General features: G+C 41.1%; 1 protein-coding gene across 2 annotated transcripts in view; it reads left to right on the top strand.

Annotated features, from left to right (window-relative positions):
* Positions 1-20,691, top strand: part of CDYL (chromodomain Y like) — a 153,185-nt gene that overhangs the window by 75,654 nt on the left and 56,840 nt on the right. For both annotated transcript variants that reach the window (XM_070747187.1, XM_070747186.1), the window contains one exon: positions 7,989-8,643. In XM_070747187.1, the coding sequence (XP_070603288.1) occupies positions 7,989-8,643 (655 nt within the window). The remainder of the gene's footprint in view (positions 1-7,988; positions 8,644-20,691) is intronic.

The following is a 20,691-nucleotide window of genomic DNA, read 5'->3' on the forward strand; positions in this document are numbered from 1 at the left end:
TTCAATAATATGGTAGGTTTGATCCTAAGTCTGATAGAAATATTCTGGTACAAAAAGAATTCAATCATTAGTGAGAGAAACAAAAAATAGTAGGATAAATGAATTTAATAGAATTCATTTATCCTACTCAAAGTGTGGAGCAAATTTTTAGGCATGATTTTTTTTAGTATTGATTTTATATCACCAAATTCAGTAGTGTAATATCAGTGTTCCTTATGTATCAGGCCATAAGGCAATTATCTTGAAATGTGTTTTAAAAACACAGTTAAGATAAAAATTAATATTTTAATATTTCCCTTTTGAAGGAAATAATTTGTTCAGTAAATGCATTTAGAAGCCTACAATTCTTTGTATTTTTCATGAATAGATAAATATTAAGTGCACAAATTTTTGAAATGGAAGTATAAATATATCTGTAGAATCACAGTTTATGCATCATATAAAGCAAGATTAAAAATAAAAGAGAAAATAATTTGAAAGATATTGTAAATACAGAACAACAATGTGAATGAAATACTATCTATAACAGACAGAATTCTTGCTCACATGTTTATAATAGAATTAACTGGGAGACTGGGCCCTCAACAGTCAGGATTCAGGCCCGGCTACAGCACGAAAACTGGTTTGGTTGCGCTGATGGATGATCTCATAGCAATATTTTGGCTAATTGCTTAAAGTAAAAGAAATGTAGAGCTGTGTTTCCAACTATTAGAGGTGAAAGATAAAATATATAAAACTTCAATAGATATAAATTGTCAATTTTAAAAATTCAATTCAGAATTATATAGCAAACCAGATAATGTATAGAACCTACTGTATTAAGATGATACAGAAAAACAACTTTTATTTGCTTTAATGAGTGAGAGATTAAACAAATGATTTTAAAATGGCAAGTGAAATACCAGATTGGATGGATTCTGTATTAGGTGGTATCAAATGTTTATAAATCTTTTAGTGCCAAAACTTTCTCAATTGTATGATGAGATGTATGATAAGGGAATTTTATCAGCAGCATTTAAATAGCATTATCTTAATATAAGCAGGTATAGATCACACTCTATTCTAATTATCATCCAGCCCATTTATTAATGTTGATAAAAAGGTTTTAACAGTGTTACTAAATACAAATGATATTGTTGATTACTAAAAATGATCAAATTTATACAAATTAGATAAGCAGATGACAATATTGTGTTAGTATAAACTTTAATAAAAACATGTGATTTACTATGTGATTCTATTACCAGACTCAAAGTTCTTACAGCTGCAATGAGTTTTCATGGTGACACGATCACATTTTGGACACTTGGCAATTTGTCTGCATTTTATAGCTATTTACAGTCACTCAGTTTCCAGCAGAAAGCGCCTATACAGAACAATAGATTTTTCTTTAAAAACATGGTGCTTAACAACTGCTTCAAAAAAGATCATAAATTTTGCATGGTCATGTGGTGTCCCGCTTAACAGATGACATACAACCATTATTCGAAGCTCAGTTATAGTCGTAAGTCAAGGATTACTTATATTCATCATAAGATAGTTTAGCTTTCTCTGTTTAGAATGTTAGGATCCATTTGGGTAGAATTTTAAAATGGTTACTTTATGATTTTACAATATTAAGTACCAGTCAATAGTACCTTTGTGGGGCTGCCTTTTGGGGAGAGGGATGCCTTTCAGTCATTGTGACTCCTGATAATTGACTGGGCTGCTTTTGGCAATGAGAGGTGACTGGGGCACGTCATTGTCCACCTGTCTGGGAAGAGTTTGATCTGGTGACACCTGATGAAGTGGACAAGGCTATTGGAGCTATGAGTTCCACCACCTGTTTACTGGATTCGTGTCCCTCCTGGTTGGTTTTGGCCAGGAAGGAGGTGACACAGACCTGGGTCTAGGAGATTGTCAATGCTTCTTTGGGGAGGGGGTCCTTTCTGGATCCCTACAAGAAGGCACTCTTGCACCCCCTCTTCAAAAAGCCTTCCCTGGACCCAGCCATTCTCAACAACTATCATCCAGTCTTCAACCTTCCCTTTATGGGGAAGGTTGTTGAAAAGGTGGTGTCACTCCAGCGGTCCATGGAAGAAGCCGATTATCTAGGCCCTCAACAGTCAGGATTCAGGCCCGGCTACAGCACGAAAACTGCTTTGGTCGTGGTGATGGATGATCTCTGGCAGGCCCGGGACAGGGGCTTCTGGTCCTGGTGCTTCTTGACCTCTCAGCGGCTTTCGATACCATCGACCATTGTATCCTTCTGTGCCGGCTGGAGGGGCTGCAAGAGGGGGGCACTGTTCTGCAGTGGTTCTCCTCCTACCTCTCCAGTCGGTCGCAGCTGGTGTTAGTGGGGGGTCAGAGGTCGAACTCCAGGTCTCTCCCTTGTGGGGTGCCTCAGGGGTCGGTCCTCTCCCCCCTACTATTCAATATCTACATGAAGCTGCTGGGTGAGATCATCCAAGGGCATGGGGTGAGGTATCATCAGTATGCTGATGATACCTAGTTGTACATCTCCACCCCATGTCCAGTCAGCGAAGCAATGGAAGTGATATGCCGGTGCCTGGAGGCTGTTAGGGTCTGGATGGGTGTCAACAGACTCAAACTCAACCCTGGCAAGATGGAATGGCTGTGGGTTTTACCTTCCAAGGACAATTCCATCTGTCCGTCCATTAACCTGGAAGGGGATTATTGACCCCCTCAGAGAGGGTCCGCAAATTGGGCATCCTCTTCGATCCACAGCTAACATTATAGCACCATCTTTTGGCTGTGGCAAGGAGGGAGTTTGCCCAGATTTGCCTGGTGCAGCAGTTGCGGCCCTATTTAGACAGAGAGTCTCTGCTCACAGTTACTCATGCCCTCATCACCTTGATGTTCAACTACTGCAATGCTCTCTACATGGGGCTACCTTTGAAAAGTGTTTGGAAACTTCAGATCGTGCAGAATGCGACCATGAGATCAACCATGGGCCTTCCCAGATAGGCCCATGTCTCATCAACACTCTGTGGCCTGCTCTGGCTGCCAATATCAGTTTCCGGTCACAATTCAAAGGGTTGGTTATGCCCTATAAAGCTGTACATTGCATTGGACAAGAATACCTCTGGGACTGTCTTCTGCCGCACAAATGCCAGCGGCCAATAAGATCCCACAGAGTGGGCCTTCTCCGGGTCCCCTCAACTAAGCAATGTCTTCTAGCAGGGCCCAGGGGAAGAGCCGTCTCTGTGGCGGCCCCGGCCATCTGGAACCAACTCCCCACGGAGATCAGAACTGACCCCACCTTCCTCACCTTTTGCAAGTTGTTGAAAACTCACCTTTGCCGCCAGGCATGGGGAAATTGACAACTCCCCTAATTATTTTGGTTTATGTGTGTTCTGATTGGGTTGTGTTATGCCCCCAAATAAAACCATTATTAATTGTATCAAACATATTCATTGTTTACTGGATTGCTTTAAAATTGAGAGTTGCAGTCAAAAGTATATGTATAATTTAACTACGCAAATTAAAAAATAACTTTGCAATACACATTAACATACATTTTGCAAGGCAGTAATGTATATAAGTAAATATCTAAGTATAGTGTATAGGCAGTCAAGGGTTACCAAAAATTTTACTACCACACTGTGGGGCGTGGTTTATGCAGGACACTCTGCATTTTCTTTCAATATCTTTCAGTGCAAATTGGGTGCTCTGGGATGGAGCTCCATTTTCACTACCCCACTTCCCCCCTATCCGGGCAGTAGCCCAACCCTGGGTATAGGTATAACTGTCTAAAAAGTGTGTATTGTATTAAAATCATAACAAAACAAATCATTAATGTTATCTTTAGTTAGCCTCATCTCTTTTCTGCAGATATAATCTAATTATATCTAAGGGTTTTAAATTATTATTATGCCAACTGATCTCCATCAGATCACTTGATTCTATTATCCAGTATTATGCATGTGACTTTTATTTCTACAATTACATTTAATAAATTCTTAGCTGCCATTTCAGCTGCAAGAAGAAGAGAATATTTTATTGCTTAATTTTAAATGCCTGAGTGGAATTTATTTTTAATGCTGTGTTAGGTTTATTTCATGTGACAGATCTTGCCATGCTACCCTTTGAACAAGAATATTCTATTGAACAAGAATACAGTACTAGCCCTATTGTTTTTAACATGTGGTGGTAGTATTCAAACAATGATTTTCAAGACATCTGGTTTTTATTTATTCTTAAGGAAAGGTCTGCTTCAGATGGCACTGAAAAATCACAGAATACGCACAGAAAACCTTTCTTCTGAAGTTCAACTATTTTGTTTGAGCCCTGTCAGGATTGTCATATCAGAATTTCTTTTAAAAAATGAATTTCAAACTGTTTTGTGTGTGTGTGTGTGTGTACACACATACATATGTACATACATACGTACATGCTGTATATAGATACTGTACGTACATACCTACATACATAACACATGGAGCTCATGCATAGTTTGAGGCCCTCTTTGATTCAGCTCCTGCTTAAGGTGCTGGAAGGCCTTCTGTACAGATTTGCCTTACATACCAGTTTTGGTTTTTCCTGGATCAGGAGGCATTGCTCATGGTCACTCATCCCTTAATCACTTCCAGTTTGGAATATTTGCAGATAATTTTACATATGGCTGCTCATTTGGAAACCACAAGTGGTCCAGAACACAGCGGTATGTGCAATACTGAGAGTTCTTAGGTTTTCCCATGTTACACCTGTTTTGTGAGCTTCACTGGCTTCCAGTTTCTTCTAAGTGCAATTCAATGTACTGTTTTTCACCTTTAAAGCCTTACATAGTACAGGACCAGTTTATTTACTGGACCCCCTGAATCGGATAGTATTTACCGATCCTACCAGATTAGATCGGATATGCCCACTTCAGGTTCCTTTCCTGAATTCTTAGCATCCAGCAGTGTTTTTTCTATAGCTGCTCCTACTCCTGATTAATTTACAGCCTTCCCTCCCCCCACCCCATTTTTTAAAGGTTTTTGGAAGGCTATCAAGATCTGACTTTTTATTCTGGGGGTGGAACAGAATGAGACTATCTGGAAGTAGTAGTTGTTGTGGGGCATCCCGCAATGGGGTAAGTTTGTCAAGAATCAAAAGATAAGATATTAATGATAGTCCGGGTGGGCTGCTGCCCGGATGGAGGGGAATGCAGTGGGGTAGCAAAAATGGAGCTCCACCCCAGAGCACCCAATTTGAAAGAAAATTCAGGGCATCTTGCATAAGCCACACCCACAGTGTGGTAGTAAAAATTTTGGTAGCCCTTCACTGCATATAAGCAATCCAATCATAATGGGAACCAGTCAATATAAATTGTAAGGATGTAAGCAACAAAGTTACAGTCATTCAGTTATTTATGGGAGGAGATGGGTGATGGGACTGACGAGAAGATTATTAGTAGGGCAGATAGTGCACAAATAGTGATTTGTGATTCTCTAAATCATTCCAAATGCTAAGAAACAGTGTAATTTGCTATAAAATTAAATAGGGAAATATACTGCTCAAAAAAATAAAGGGAACACTCAAATAACACATCCTAGATCTGAATGAATGAAATATTCTCATCGAATGCTTTATTCTGTACAAAGTTGAATGTGCACAACACCATGTTAACTTGATTGTCAATCAGTGCTGCTTCCTAATTGGACAGTTAGATTTCACAGAAGTTTGATTTGCTTAGAGTTATATTGCGTTGTTTAAACGTTCCCTTTATTTTTTTGAGCAGTGTATTTTAAAGTCCTATTAGCTCTACCATGCTGTCCCATAATTCATTCAACAGTCAAATAAACTGAAGTAAAAAACAAAACAAAATCAGAGACTATTTTCTCACAGACTTACAGGCTAATCAGTTTCTGGATCCAGAATTGGAGAAACAAAGAGGGTGGATGATAGTTCTTTCAGATTCATTGTTATGTGTGCTGGATTTTTAAGGATAGGAATATAAAATACAGGCACGTCCTTGTTTAGCAATTACAATTGTGACCAACAACTTGGTTACGGTAAGTGAAGCAGTCTTTGCATGAAAGTGCAACTGTGCTAATGATCTTACTTTACTCTTCCCTTGCTTTACAAATCTGCAAAAGTCATAAATGCAAAAACAGGTGGCAAAGTTACTTTTTCATCACCATTTTAACTGTGAATGATCTCTGTACAAGATTACTTAAATGAGGTTGATCTATGCTGAATTTCATTCAGTCCCACCTTTCCCACCCTCTCATTCTTTAATTTGTTTCTCTCACCAAGTTACCAAGTTGGTTAAAACATTTCACCAGTATATGAATAACTAAAATTGTTGGATTTTAGGCTTTCAATTATATCTTTCCTTTACCAGAATAAATTAATCAAAGCAAATTTTATAAATTATTTGCATATATAATACATTTATGCTTATCTCAGCAGATTAATTTCCATGTATTTGTAGGATAATTTTATATTTTGATAGAAGTTATGTATATAATACACTGAAAAACTTAGACTTTGTAAGAATGCTGAATTTGTAGAAAGGAATCACTTTTGCTATACTATATTCATTCCATGAGCCAATATTCCTGACTGGGATGAATAATGCTGAATATGATTTTTGTAAGAAGTTTCTCCTCAAATGATGAAAAAAAATAGGTGGAAGTTATGTAGTAACAATATGCTCTTGTATGAAATACTCACGAATGATGCAATTCCTGCTGCTTAGTAAAATGGTGTAATCTGTTAAATCTAGAGAATATATAACATTATAAGGCAAAGAATTCTGTACTATCAACATCTCCATTATGACATTCTGTTTTATGGGAGCAGGCAAACAGGTTATTTATGGCAATGTCATGTACTCGGTGTTGAAAAACTTGTTATAAAAACACACCAAGAACAAATATTTAAAATAACTAAATTCAGAACAAATAATTATTTTAAGCATATTAAAAATAATGTTTATTGCAATCAGTGAAACACATGGTTTGAAAATTGAAAACTAAATTGCCATCTGATTTTAAGGCATGCCAGATTTTAGTATTTCTTTATTGTCATCTCTTCATACCCACTTTATAGATATTAGTTTCATTTTTTAATGGTCTGTTGCAGTTCTACTTTAGAAAAATAGAAAGCCAAATGTTTTGTACACATTATGCATTGTAAGCATAAGGAGAGGGACATAATATACTGAGAATTCAAATAGGACATCAAGAGGAAATATGATGTGTTATTTTTGTTATCTAATATAATGAATATATGAATAACATTAATATATCAAGTTATATCTATCTATAGTTGCTTATGATTAAAGATAAAACATTTCCCAAGAACTGATTTCCACTAATGCACTATAATAGTTTACATAGTCACCTTCAGATTTTTTTAAAATCTTATGTTCTATGTCTTTAATGAGTTGGCAATAATATTGAAAGGTGACATTAATAATGAATTTAAAAACATTTTGCATCCTTAATTTGCCCATTAAAGAGCCATTTCCCCTCCTCCAACATTTTGAAGATAATAAATTTATGAGTTGCCCAAGATAGGTTGCCCAACATCCAAAGATAGATGTTCACCAATGATTATAATCTTGTTTTCTTTTTATAGAAGTTTATGGTTATGTCACTGAGAGTAACTAGTTATTCATGATGGCAATAAATATATTATTACTTGTTATATAACTGAAGGTGCAAACTTCTTCCCACCATAGAATGTCAAATATTTATTATTTATATATTAAATAAATTTATATGGCCACCCAACTCATACATTAAAAATATGTATGACATTAATATCATTTTTCTTTTTAGTCATCATTGTACACTTTTATGCATTTGTCAATGTTTAAAGTTGCTTGAGCTTACTAATAAAGAGTATACAATTATTTATACTGATTGCCAAATTAATTAGTATGATTGAAAAAATATAATTGTTTCTAGATTCTGTAATTCAAATAGCTTCATTGTACATTCATGTTTAAACATTCACAAGTACATCTTCATTGCCATTTCTAATTCTTTCAACAGGTAGAGAGAATTGTTGATAAAAGAAAAAACAAGAAAGGAAAAACGGAATACTTAGTACGATGGAAAGGCTATGAAAGTGAAGATGACACATGGGAACCTGAACAGCACCTTGTGAATTGTGAAGAATATATACATGAATTTAACAGATACCACAATGAAAAACAAAAAGAAAGCACATTAGCAAGGACAAACAGGACATCTCCAAATAATGCAAGAAAACAAATTTCTCGATCTACTAATAGTTCTTTTTCAAAAACGGCCAAGTCTTTAGTTATTGGAAAAGACCATGAATCAAAAAATCAACTGTTTGCTGCACAGAAGTTTCGGAAAAACAACACTCCTCTCTCTGGTAGAAGAAACATTGACCTTTCAAAATCAGGTATCAAAATTCTTGTGCCCAAAAGTCCTATCAGGAGTCGGACAGCAGTAGATGGCTTTCAGAATGAAAGTCCTGATAAGCTGGATCGCATTGAGCGGGATCATGAAGATTCTGTAGCCCCAGAGGTGACAGCAGAAAAACCAGTTGGTGCTTTATTAGGTCCTGGAGAAGAACGTGCTAGAATGGGGAGCAGGCCAAGAATACATTCATTAGTGCCACAATTGCCAGTGCCAGTAACAGCTACCATTGCATCTGCATTAGCAATAAATGGAAAAGGTAAGATGGATGGATAGGTTTTCCAGAAAATTTTGTCTATTTTGTTCCATATGCAATATGTACTTTTTTTCGCCTTGACTGGTTCTCAATTTTTATTTATTTATTAAGAAGATGTATATGACCACCAGTGTTCCCTCTAATTTTTCCCCGGTGTGGGCGGAAAAGTATAGTGTCTGAGCGGCAGTCCCTTCGGGATTGGGCGGCATAAATCTCTAAATAAATAAATTTTTTAAAAAGTGTGGGCGCACGCTATTACGCATGCACGAGTTCTGACATCCATAATTCGCTATCCCTCCTCTCTCTCTTTCTCCTCCTTCCTCTCTCATCTCTCTTTCCTTTCTCTCCCTCCCTCTTTCTATCCTTTCTATCACTCACTTTCTTTCCCTCCCTCCTTCATTTCCTCTTTCTCTCATTCCCTCTTTCTCTCTATCCTTTCTATCTCTCACTCTTTCCTTCTCTCCCTCCCTTTCTGTCTCTTTCCTTTCTCTCATTCCCTCTTTCTCTCTATCCTTTCTATCTCTCACTTTTTCTTTCTCTCCCTCCCTTTCTGTCTCTTTCCTTTCTCTCATTCCCTCTTTCTCTCTATCCTTTCTATCTCTCACTCTTTCCTTCTCTCCCTCCCTTTCTGTCTCTTTCCTTTCTCTCATTCCCTTTCTCTATCCTTTCTATCTCTCACTCTTTCCTTCTCTCCCTCCCTTTCTGTCTCTTTCCTTTCTCTCATTCCCTTTCTCTATCCTTTCTATCTCTCACTCTTTCCTTCTCTCCCTCCCTTTCTGTCTCTTTCCTTTCTCTCATTCCCTTTCTCTCTATCCTTTCTATCTCTCACTTTTTCTTTCACTCCCTTTCTGTCTCTTTCCTTTCTGTCATTCCCTCTTTGTCTCCTGGGGCTGCCTACACCTGCCCTGCACCCCCCACCGCGGAGGGAAAGCATTTGGCATCGGCACCGCCAACCCCCCCTCCACGAGCAGCAAAAGCCTAAGCGGCGGGGCGCGCTGTTTGCCTTTCGGCATCGGCGCTCTCCCCTCCACGAGCAGCAAAAGCCTCAACTACGGAGCCGAAAGGCAAACGGCGCGATCCGTCGCTGAGGCTTTTGCTGCTCCTGGAGGGGGGAGAGGATTTTCTCCTCCCCGCCCCCCCAGCAGCCAAATGTCGCTGAGGCTTTCGGCATCGGCGCCTTCCCCTCCATGAGCAGCAAAAGCCTAAGCAGCGGAGCCAAAAGCCTAAGCGGCGGAGCGCGGCGCTCCGCTCAGGATGTGTGCTTGGAGACAACTTTGCGCCTGGGCGGCAATCCCTCCGCTGGATGGCGCCGCCTTGCCGGAAGCCCGGAGACCGCAGAGAACGGGCGGGTGGGAGGCTCAGGCAGGGTCTTCTCCCACGCCAGAAGCCCCGAGAAAGACGCGTTGGGAAGCCAAGCGAGCAGCCCGTCGTAGAGGGGTGGCGCTGATGCCACTCCCACCCCCCATGAAAGAGGTGCAGGAAAGCAGCATGTTTAAAAGGCGCACTGCTTTCACGGAAAGCAAACCCAGCTTTCCTGGCCGGCACAGGGCTTTCCCGCCGCTCCCCCCCCCCAAAAAAAACACAACGTAGGATGACAAGCAGGACGAAGTGGGGTGGAGCAATGCGAGGCTCAAGCAGGCAGCTTCCGCGCGTTTCTTTCGGCGGAAGAGGAGGAGAGGGAGCGGATCGGGCGGGCGGGGGGATGGGGACTGCGCGCCCATGGAAAAGGGCGCGCGGGGAGGTATTTTGGGGTGCGCACGCACTCACGCGCGCAGCCTACAGGGAACAGTGATGACCATCCAGATCACCCTTGGTGACTCAAGGTAGATTACAAGAATAAAACTGCAGTAGAAAAACCTATAAATAACTACTTCCACTTGATGGGCTCCTTATCACTCTGGGGTCCCCATAGGCAGAATCACATCTTCAGGACTTTGCAAAGAGTGTCAGAGTGGGAGCCAATCTTATGATAAAATTCACAACAAAAAATTGTTAGTTTATATTTTTCCAAGAAGCAAATTGTGAAATTTTTTTTATAGGGTCTTGAATTTACCAACCATTAATTGCTTGAAGCTATTTAATTCATAGATTTTAGAAATAAATGGTGAAGTTTATTAAGATTTTGATAGGGAACCAGTCTGCCATTTTCATTTTTAGACGTGCATTTATTTACTTTATGAATTGTTGATATATTTCTGTTTCTTTTTATGACATATTCTGTATATTCAGTTACAGTCTTCTAGGTAGAAAATCATCTTTGAGGGAATATGAGAAGTTTTACAGGAAAAGACGGGAGTTAAATTATCTGACAATGAATGTGAACATCTGCACAAAATATGTTTGAATTAATAATAATAATTCATTATCAGGTCTTTCCTCTATTCTCTTACTATATTTTGTAATTCCATTGAACACACTGATTTATTTCTTTTTTCTGTCTTTTTATAAAACACTTGAAATATTACAGTATAGATCAGGGATGTCAAACTGGCGGCCTACAGACTGGATGTGTCACATGTAGGCAAAGCCTACCCTAGCTCCACAAAGGAGAAAACAACATGATACATCAAATGACAGCAATGTGACGCAGCGAGTTTGACACCCATGGTATAGATGTTAAGAACTGGATTTGTATATGAAGGTCCTAATTTATATGAGAGGTTTCCTCTGGTGGAGGAAGCAGCAATGCATGCACATCTATGCATCCCCACCGTATGTTCCCATGCGAGATTTTGCTTCCGTGCATGCGCGGGAACAAAAAAACCAGCAAAAATTGCCAAAATCTCACATGTGCAATGCAAGCAAGGTAAGGTAAGCAATGCATGCCCCACGCTCACCCTTCATCTTGGATCATGGCCCAGGGATGTGCCACTCCCTGAGGCCCCAGAGCCACTGTCCGTCTTGGCCGGGTCAGAGATTCCCTGGCTCCAGTCTTGCCCTGGAGCCACCGCCCACTCACTGCCTGCTCACCCTCTGCCTTGCTCACCTACCTTTGTGCCTTTGGGGGGGGGACACAGCAAGGCTCAGCCTTCTTTCACGCCAAGATGCCTTCAGCCATTGGTGGTTTTGGCTGTTTTCTGAGCAGCTCTGCTATGATGCGGTCCCTCCGGCTGCTACTGTTTTCCTGGCCGGATCTGGCCGTGAGCTGCACTGGCAGGCAATGGGGTGTGCATGCGCAGCCAGCGCAAATAGAGTGGCAGTGGTCATGAGACAGTCCCATGACCAGTGGTGCTGGCTGCCATCCTGTTCACCCCAGTGCCATTTTCTGCCGATGCAGCTCATGACCAAATCCAGAAAAACCTGCACCAGTTGGAGGGACTGCATTGCAATGTAGCTGTGCAGAAGGCAGCCAAAAATGACAACTGCTGGCCGCAGTCTTTAAGGTACTTTGACATGGGGGAGGCGGGACCATAAATCGACAGGCGGCTGCAGTATCTGCCTTCTAAGCAGCTCCGCTGTGAAGGAACGGAGAGAAGTTCAGCATCTCTCTGCTGCTGCAACATGGTTGTTTTTCTCCTCCTTCTTGGCTTCCTACATACAGAGCAAACATGGAGGTGAGAAGCAGCCAGGTTGAATCTAGAAGCCTTGGCTGAACTTAGCTGTTGGTTCTGTAGGTGTCCCTTGGTGGGCGTGGCTTGAAGTGGTGTCACTCCACCTTGCCATGAGTAACGTCAAGTTGCCAATGCCCATTCAGTTACACCACCACCAAGCCACGCTCACAGAACTGGTAGAATTTTACCCCTGTGGTGGCATCTTTTACTGTTTGGAGCTAGTTGATTGTCTCTTTTGCATAGTCTACAGATGTTGTTAATGTCTTTGTGTCTAATGACTGATTTGCTTCTAGAAATACCCTGGTATTTTTGGACTTGGCGTAGTCTAGGATTGTCACATTTTTCCAGTTGAAACTATTGTTAAATCTGTCTATATGTTGTGAAATTTAAAAAAAATTCATCATGTCTTTTGACTGCCAGTTGGTATTCTGCACGTTTTCTGACTGTTTGTTCTACATAGTGTTTATTACAAGTCTTAACTTGTATGTTGTAAATGACTCCTGTTTTTTTGGGTGGAGCTAACGTCTAAGAATAGGTGGACACCGTCCCGTTAGCCAATGAGACATCTAAGAATAGGTGGACTACCGTCCCTTTAGCTTATTAGACTGAGTCTGATAAATACCTTCGACCTCCTGCCTCAATTCCCATTCTTTTGACTCAGTCCGCAGGCTGAATAGGACAAGTGTACTTTGCCTGTCACCTGCCTCCCAGCATAGAGGTCTTGGCCCCTCGTACTGACATTAGCCGCTCAGCAGTTTAACATTGCCAAAGCACCGCCTCATTTGTAGACTCTTCCGCCTCCCACATTGTAGCCTCCGCACTTTAATCAACGGCTGAAGAAGGCAAAATACACAGTGGCCATTTTTAAGTGGCCATATTGATGAGAGGTACCATTTTGATGTCACTTGGCGAGGCAGTGGCCATCTTGTGAGCAGCAACCATTTTAAATGTGACACAGACGCTGAATCCATAACTGTCCAGTTTGTGAGGTGAGGGCAGTTGCAATGGCCATGTTGAGTGGGGCAAACCCGTATTAATTTCTCCCAAGGAAGTTTGAGGTCTCATAGGTCAGTCCAAACACAGCCACTGCCTATCCTCCCCAAAGGTGACATGGCAGAGGAGGGTAAAGCTATCTTTAAAGATAAGGTCCTTCAAAGAGGCTATCCAAACGGGATACAGCCTCCGACCCTAAGCCCTTGCCTTGGCATCTGGGTCGTCCTCCTGCAGGGATGGGTCCTGTAAGCAGCATTCCTGCTCTGAGGGTGTTCTTCCCAAGCTCTCTAAGGTGGCCCAGAGAGACAAAAGTCACAGGCCCGGGTAGTGTCATCCCATCTTGACAAAATATGCACCAGGTCCACCTATACTTATCAAGAGCCCCACCCCAGCAGTTAGAGATGAACTGCATATTGATCCTGCCAAATGGCCTCTCTGCAACCTTCTGAAGCTGACAATATTTGACAATGGCAGACAGGAACATCTGGGAGGTCCCTCCCTGCCAAGGGATTTCTGAGATGTCAATTTCAAAGGTGTCAGCAACCCTCACTCCGAGGGTGACCGGGCTCCGAGACCCATCCCCACTGGCAGCACTTGACCCTAATGTACCAAATCTGATAGCCATCGTAACAAGGCAAGGCATTGAAGCGGGTTTCATGTGGTCTTAGTAGTCAATTTGTGATTTCTGAGATATTCTTGGTGTATGGCAGTGTAATTCTTTTTAAGTTTATGGTGGTTATACTTTATTGGGTTCAGTGGTCAGGGACTTTTTGATAAATTTGTGTGGGTATCCATTTGTTGCATGTGTTATATAGATGCTGTTTCCTTTGTCTGCTCTTTTGGGTTGCTGTGGTGTGTTTGGGCTCATTTAACTAAAGTCCTTACATAGATTCTGTTTGGGAGATTGAGTTGTTGCTTTGGTAGTGGATCACTTGGTTAGTATGGGTGGGTTTATTTTGTAGACTTGCATTTTTAGTTTGCCATTGTGGTCTCTGCTGATTTTGGCAGAAAAGCAATGCTATAAACATATTGGATAAGACAGTGGCATTGACCAAGTGAAATATTCTTGCTGATACAAAAAAGTGGATGACAGTGATAGACTTCAGGATAAATTTTATAGGTGGTTCAAAAGATAATCTCTTTCATCGCATTTATCAAATCTATGTAAGTAGATAGAAGCATGGAAATTACTTGTGAAAACATGTTTAAAATATGTAACCGTATTATAAAGCTGTATTATATATATATATGTATATATATATTTACATCCCCAAAAGTACCCCACCAAGTAGTGAAATGACTGCAGTTGCTTTATGGGTCCAATAGCTGGATCCAGAGGGACAGATTGTTCATGAAATGTTTTCTGGGCATGCACATGTTTAAAGCAAGCACGCAAAGTTTTCAAGTTCAGCAGAGTTCTTTAATTGCAAGGGAAACATCTTGTCTCATAATCACTAGTCTGGTCAGCCTTTTTACATCTCTGCAAGTCAGTTAAGTTCTAGAACCAAGTTAAACAATAACCTATTTCTAGTTACAGCCACTAACTAATTACTAGAACCAAGTAAAAATTGTCTCTGACCTAAAAGTCAGCAGTATTCTATATACATTTTTTTTAATTGTAGGCCAGATTTAGTTTGTGCCCTCCAATTATTTTAAATTACAACTCCAATGTGCATTAAAATTAGTCATAATGTCAAATTGAATTTTAAACTTCTCTGATAATACAGATTGCAAATTAAAATTTAAGGCTCAGATGGGTTCAGTTCAATTTAACTTCCAAATATAAATAATTCCTATTTAACAGCTAGCTGCATGTCAACTGTGTTTTCCATCATTTTTAAGGTTCTAATTTCTAGCTGCAAAGGCCTCTAGAAAAAGAATAGCTGTTTCTTGTAGCTTGTCAATTTAGACATTATACTAAAATTAAATTATAGTCATGGTGGCGCAGTGGCTAGAATGCAGTATTGCAGGCTAATTCTGCTGACTCAGCAGTTCGAATCTCACCAGTTCATTCAGCCTTCCATCCTTTCAAAGTCAGTAAAAGGATGAGCTAGAATTAGATTGTTGAGAGCAATATGCTGATACTGTAAACCGCGTACTGCTGTAAAGCTCTGTGAAGCTGAATATAAATCCAAGCACTATTGCTATTGCTACTCCTTAATGTATGATTTCGCTTGATATGTGAATAAAATTACAATGGCTTGCCTAAGGCAGTTCATACATCAGATATGATTGGAAATACACATTTTGTAGCTCATGTACCACATTACAGGTAATCCAGTCATTTAACAACCATTTGAGGTAACAACCATCTCAGAATAGGTGCTTTACGAGTCATGAAGCACTTCCATCTGTCATAAAATGTCATGCTGACTCCACCAGACTGCATTTTGGGTACTTGGCAACCTGTTTGCATTTAAAACTGATTGCCAAGTGCCTTATGATCAAGTGATCACCATTTGCAATCTTCAGTGGGGACAAGTCAATTGTGAAATTGGTAGGCAAGGTTACAAGGAAAGGGGACATTGGACATTGGAGGTGCCAAGAGATTACACACACACTTTCCTGTGCAGGAAGGGAAAATCCTCCTGCATACTGAAGGAATGGACCTTGGATTTGACAAACACTCTAGTGAAAGCCTTTCAGAATACAGTACTAACGTTCAATAGCATTTTCTCCTCCACAAATGAGAGAGCTAGGATTGTGTGGTTGAGTGAAGTGGTCACGTAGTATCTCACTTAATAATTTTTCACTCATGGCTGATATTCTGGGCCCAATTGTGATCGTAACTGGAGGACAACCTTTATTAATTGTAATACTTCCAAGTTTCAGAACTTGAAATTGAATTGGATTGTTTTAAACCTCGTCTATATAAGCTCACACATTTTGAGAACTTTGTTAATCCAATCGTAACACACATTTTACATATTCAGATGCAATAATTTTTAGAATTTTAATTAAAGGTTCTGATAAAAAAAATTGCTAGCATGTAAAATAAAAGCGATTATTAAAAACTGCTATCTGCCATCTAATATTTCATTAGATCTGGAATATTTTAGTGGGTTTTTAAAAATTATTTGTTCAATGATGCTTTTGAAATCTTTTATAATATCATTAGAAATATATAATTATTATCCCATCTTCTGCTTTGAAAGCCAACTAGATCATTCTATTCTAACAGGTTCCCTAAGAAGAATTGTTGAAAGCATATAAAACCTTAAGGTTGTTGCTTATTGTGATGATTCTCTAATCCCTCTTCTATCATATTTCCTTTGTATACGGGGGATTCTTACAGGCAAATATCATAAATAGCTTTGTATAAATGCCTCTCACCTCACAGTTGCTGTATCCAAAGAAAATTGATGGCTGAACAATGAAGAAGTCAGCCCATAATAATGTTTAATAAGGTAGGTGGTAAAGAAACAAAAATCTGTTCTGCTGAGAGATGTTCTGCAACTGAAATGCCTCAGTTCCTTTTTTTTCTCTACTTATAATACTTTAGTGTTATGTGATATTCATAGTAAAGGATGTCTTATCTGCCAATTTAAAAATATCTACACAGTCCTTTTGGCAAGCATGTCTTTTATTTCCAGTCATGATTACAAATAAAGGAAAAATATAGTTGTACCTCATGTCCATAATTACATTGGAGATTAATCTGTGATTAGAGTCAGCTTTAGAAAAGGCATTAAAATGGAGCAAATTACTGTAAGCACTGTTCCCTCTAAGGTGCATGGCCGCGCACCCAAAAACAAACTGCTACGCAGCGTTTCCCAATGCTGCACATTGGAGCCGGGCGCTGTTTCTCCCCGCCCAATGGCTGCAACTGGTGGTGCCCAATCTGCTCCTCCCAAGACCGGCTTCCCAACCGCAGCGCCCACCCACCCACCATGCAGAGTCTGTGGTGGGAAAATGCTGGGAGAGGCTCCCCTTGTAGCCGCCTCGGGGTCCTCCGTGATCTCAGAGCCCTGCCAGGCTTCTCTGGCTCTCAGCTCTGGGGGCCATGCCCACCCCTGCTGGTCATCCGGCCGCTCTCTCTCCTTGGCGGGGGCGCTGCAGCCTCTGGGGCCACAGCCCCCATGCAGCCTGGGAAGGAAGAGGCGCAGGGAGCCCCCACCCGCCCGCCCTGTCCTTGAGACACTGATTTAACCCAGTAAAATGTAATCTTCAATCTCATTTGATCCAATGGAAATCCCTTATGGAAATCCACTTGATCCAATGGAAATCCCTTATTCAAGAAATGGGTAGTGTGCACGTTTTTAAGATTCCAAGAATGCAATATAATTTAGGCAAAGTGATTAAGAATCTAGACAAAATGCAAAGCAAAGAAAGGAAGGCTGAAGGCTGTTAAGTGTTTAGCCCTAGTCTGATTTTAGGGTTTCTTTCAGGGAGGTTTTTTTTGGAGAGGAGCGGAATGTATCCTTGTCAGGTCTCTCAGCGCTTTTCTGGTCGCCATGGTTTCCCCAGCTTTGGCCAATTAAGACTTGGCAGCGGGTGACATCCTCCTTTTTTCGGTTTCAAGTATCATGGCGGCCAATTGCCGAAATACCCCTGTAGCTAGCCCCGTATCTTCAGCTGTGGTGCCATCTGAAATGGCAGAAGGCCTCAAGTTGGATAACAGAAAGGATGAATCAATCCTGCGAAAGTAACACCAAGCAGCTGCTTCTTTCTTCAATCAAACATCCATTATGTAGATTAGGGAGATGAAGTCACGTTTGGGTCCCGACGATGCCTGCCTACACCGGGATCTCAACAAATTACTAGTAGCAGCGGGATACTCTGGATACAACACTCAACGTGGCCAGGTTTGCTTCCTGAGCCATAGCGGCAAGTGTCACTTCTCATGGCATGCTATGGCTTCGCAACTGGAAGACTGACGCTCGTTCCAAATGGCGACTTGCAGTGGCTCGCTTTTCCAATCCCCAATTGTTTGGAGAACCTCTGGACTCCCGACTTGTGGAGGAGAAAGATAAACATAAAATCCTTCCCCAGAGTCAAAGGCGGGCGGACAGATGCTCCACTCCATTCTACCATTGGCAGCCCTTTCAACAGGAGCATTCCTTTGGGGGTCCCCAACCCCAGAGGTCATATTACCAGGGGTCCAACCGTCAAAATAGGTTCAACAACAGACAGAGCCCGCTCCTTTTCCCAATCCAGATATCCTTTCCGGGGTTCTGAATCCAGAAGATTTAGAAGGTCCAAGTGGTTCTGTTATAGACCTTCACATTGAAGGCAGGCTTCAGTATTTTGCTGCCCAATGGGAGGCCACATCTTCGGACACCTGGACCTTGCAGACAATCCAATCTGGGCTCAGGATAGAATTTGTAAACCCACCATCCCCCAGAGTCATCCAATGCTCAGTTCCAACTGAGGTCACCAAACAAGCATTGATGGTGGCAGAAATTGACCATCTTCTCCAGGTAGAGGCAATAGAGAGGGTGCCACCAGGTCAAGAGAGACTCAGCTTTTATTTCATTCTCTTCCTGGTCTCTAAGAGCTCAGGGAGATGGAAAGCCATCCTAAACCTGAAACAGCTTAATGTTTATATTGTATACAAGCACTTTGAGACGCACTCCCTATCTTCCATCTTGGGGTGCATCAGGCACCCAGATTGGTTAACGTCCCTCAATCTCAAAGATGCGTACCTCCATGTTCCGGTTTGCCAGTCCCATCAGCAGTTCCTGCGGTTTTGTTACCAGGGGGTCCATTACCACTACTGGGCCCTACCATTCGACCTGTCAGCAGCCCCCAGGACATTTACCAAATTGTTGGCGGATAGGTGGAGCTTCACACAGACATTTTCACCCCCTTTTGGGAGACAAAAAAGTGTGTCATAGTCCAAAAAATATGGTAATCTGCATCTGTTTCATTTGTATTAAAATACTTACCCTATTTAAGCTATTATTTTAGCAGACATGATGGAAATAAAATATTATGCATGATTATTTTTATCCTTTTTGAAAAGGATATTTAAAATAATGTCTATGATGCATCCTAATTAAGCTTGAATGAAGTAGATTACACAGTTTACAATAATAGATATGTTTCTTTACAAAATACCACAGTTTTGAATATTTTTTGTGATTGTTTTCATTCCTGGCACAATTAATTGCTATATTAGTAGCAATATTTCTTTAAAAAGAATTTCTATTACACAGAAGAGGATAACTTTGATTTTTGTAATGAAAATAATTTTTATTAGAACATACATAAGTGCAAGTAAAATTAATTAGAAACATTTGCTCTTATTCTTAAAGGTGAATGATCAAAAACTTTACAGATCTCATATAAGTATATAATTAAAATTACCCTTTTTGCTTCATTGCTCTGCTTTTGTTAAACATGTTTACTATTTGCCTATCTGGCATGGTTTGTGTTGCAAAGTATGTTGCACATTAACGGTTTCTTTATGTCTAGTCCAACTTCTTGGCTCCTTATCTGACCATTATTTTTCTGTGATTGAAGCCATTGTCACGATGGTTTTCAGCCTTTAAATATTGGTTTTTATAAAACTAGAAAATAATGGTTTAAAAAATACTGGGCTACATTTCATGAAGTTATTAGATTTTTTGAAATGGAATATTCTTCTGATTTGTACTCCACTTCAAATATCTTCTGTATTTTGAGAGGTCTCTATACTCTCTGAGTTTGGTTATTTTCTTGCAGAGTTTCATTACCCAAACAAGGTAACATGAGCTAAGAGAACACCAATGACCCCTCATTTCAACCCTGAGAAACAAATACAGTGATCCCCCGCTCGTTGCGAGGGTTCCGTTCCAGGACCCCCCGCAATGAGCGGGTTTTCGCGAAGTAGCGCTGCGGAAGTAAAAACACCATCTGCGCATGTGCAGATGGTGTTTTTACTTCCGCAGCGCTAGCGAGGAGCCGAAGATTGAGGACTCAGCTGGGAAGCGGCACGGGTGTTTTAAAAGGTCTCCGCCGGCATGGGGGGCTTCCTACCGCCCCCTGAACCCCCAACCCGGGTTTGGGGGGGTGCTAAGAAGCCCCCCATGCCGGCGGAGACCTTTTAAAACACCCGTGCCGCTTCCCAACTGAGTCCCGAAGCCAAACGAACCCGGGTGGCCGGGCGAGCAGCGAGCAAATGGCGGGTGGCCGGGCGAACGGCGGGCGAACGGTGGGCGAGCGGGTGCTGGGGGGGGCTTCTCGCCCTCCCGCCAGCAAGAGGGGGAAGACCCAGGGAAGCCGCCCAGCAGCTGATCTGCCCGGCGGGGAACACCATCTACGCGTGGCCATAGGAAAAAGGGCGCATGCGCAGATGTTGTTTTTACTTCCGGGTTGAAAAATCGCGATGTAGCCCGTTCGCAATGGTCGGGGACGCAATAACCGGGGGATCACTGTATTCTCCTTTATTGGCTTCTGCATTTTTCTTTTTTTTAATGAAGTTTTTATGACAATAGGTGTGGTATCATGTCTTGGAACCAAATTGAAATACAGTAGATGATAAGGTATATATCTTAGCCTGCATTTTCTGCAAATTGGTTTTAGC

This window comes from Erythrolamprus reginae, chromosome 3 (genome assembly GCF_031021105.1).
Source record: "Erythrolamprus reginae isolate rEryReg1 chromosome 3, rEryReg1.hap1, whole genome shotgun sequence".
NCBI classification, from domain to species: domain Eukaryota; kingdom Metazoa; phylum Chordata; class Lepidosauria; order Squamata; family Dipsadidae; genus Erythrolamprus; species Erythrolamprus reginae.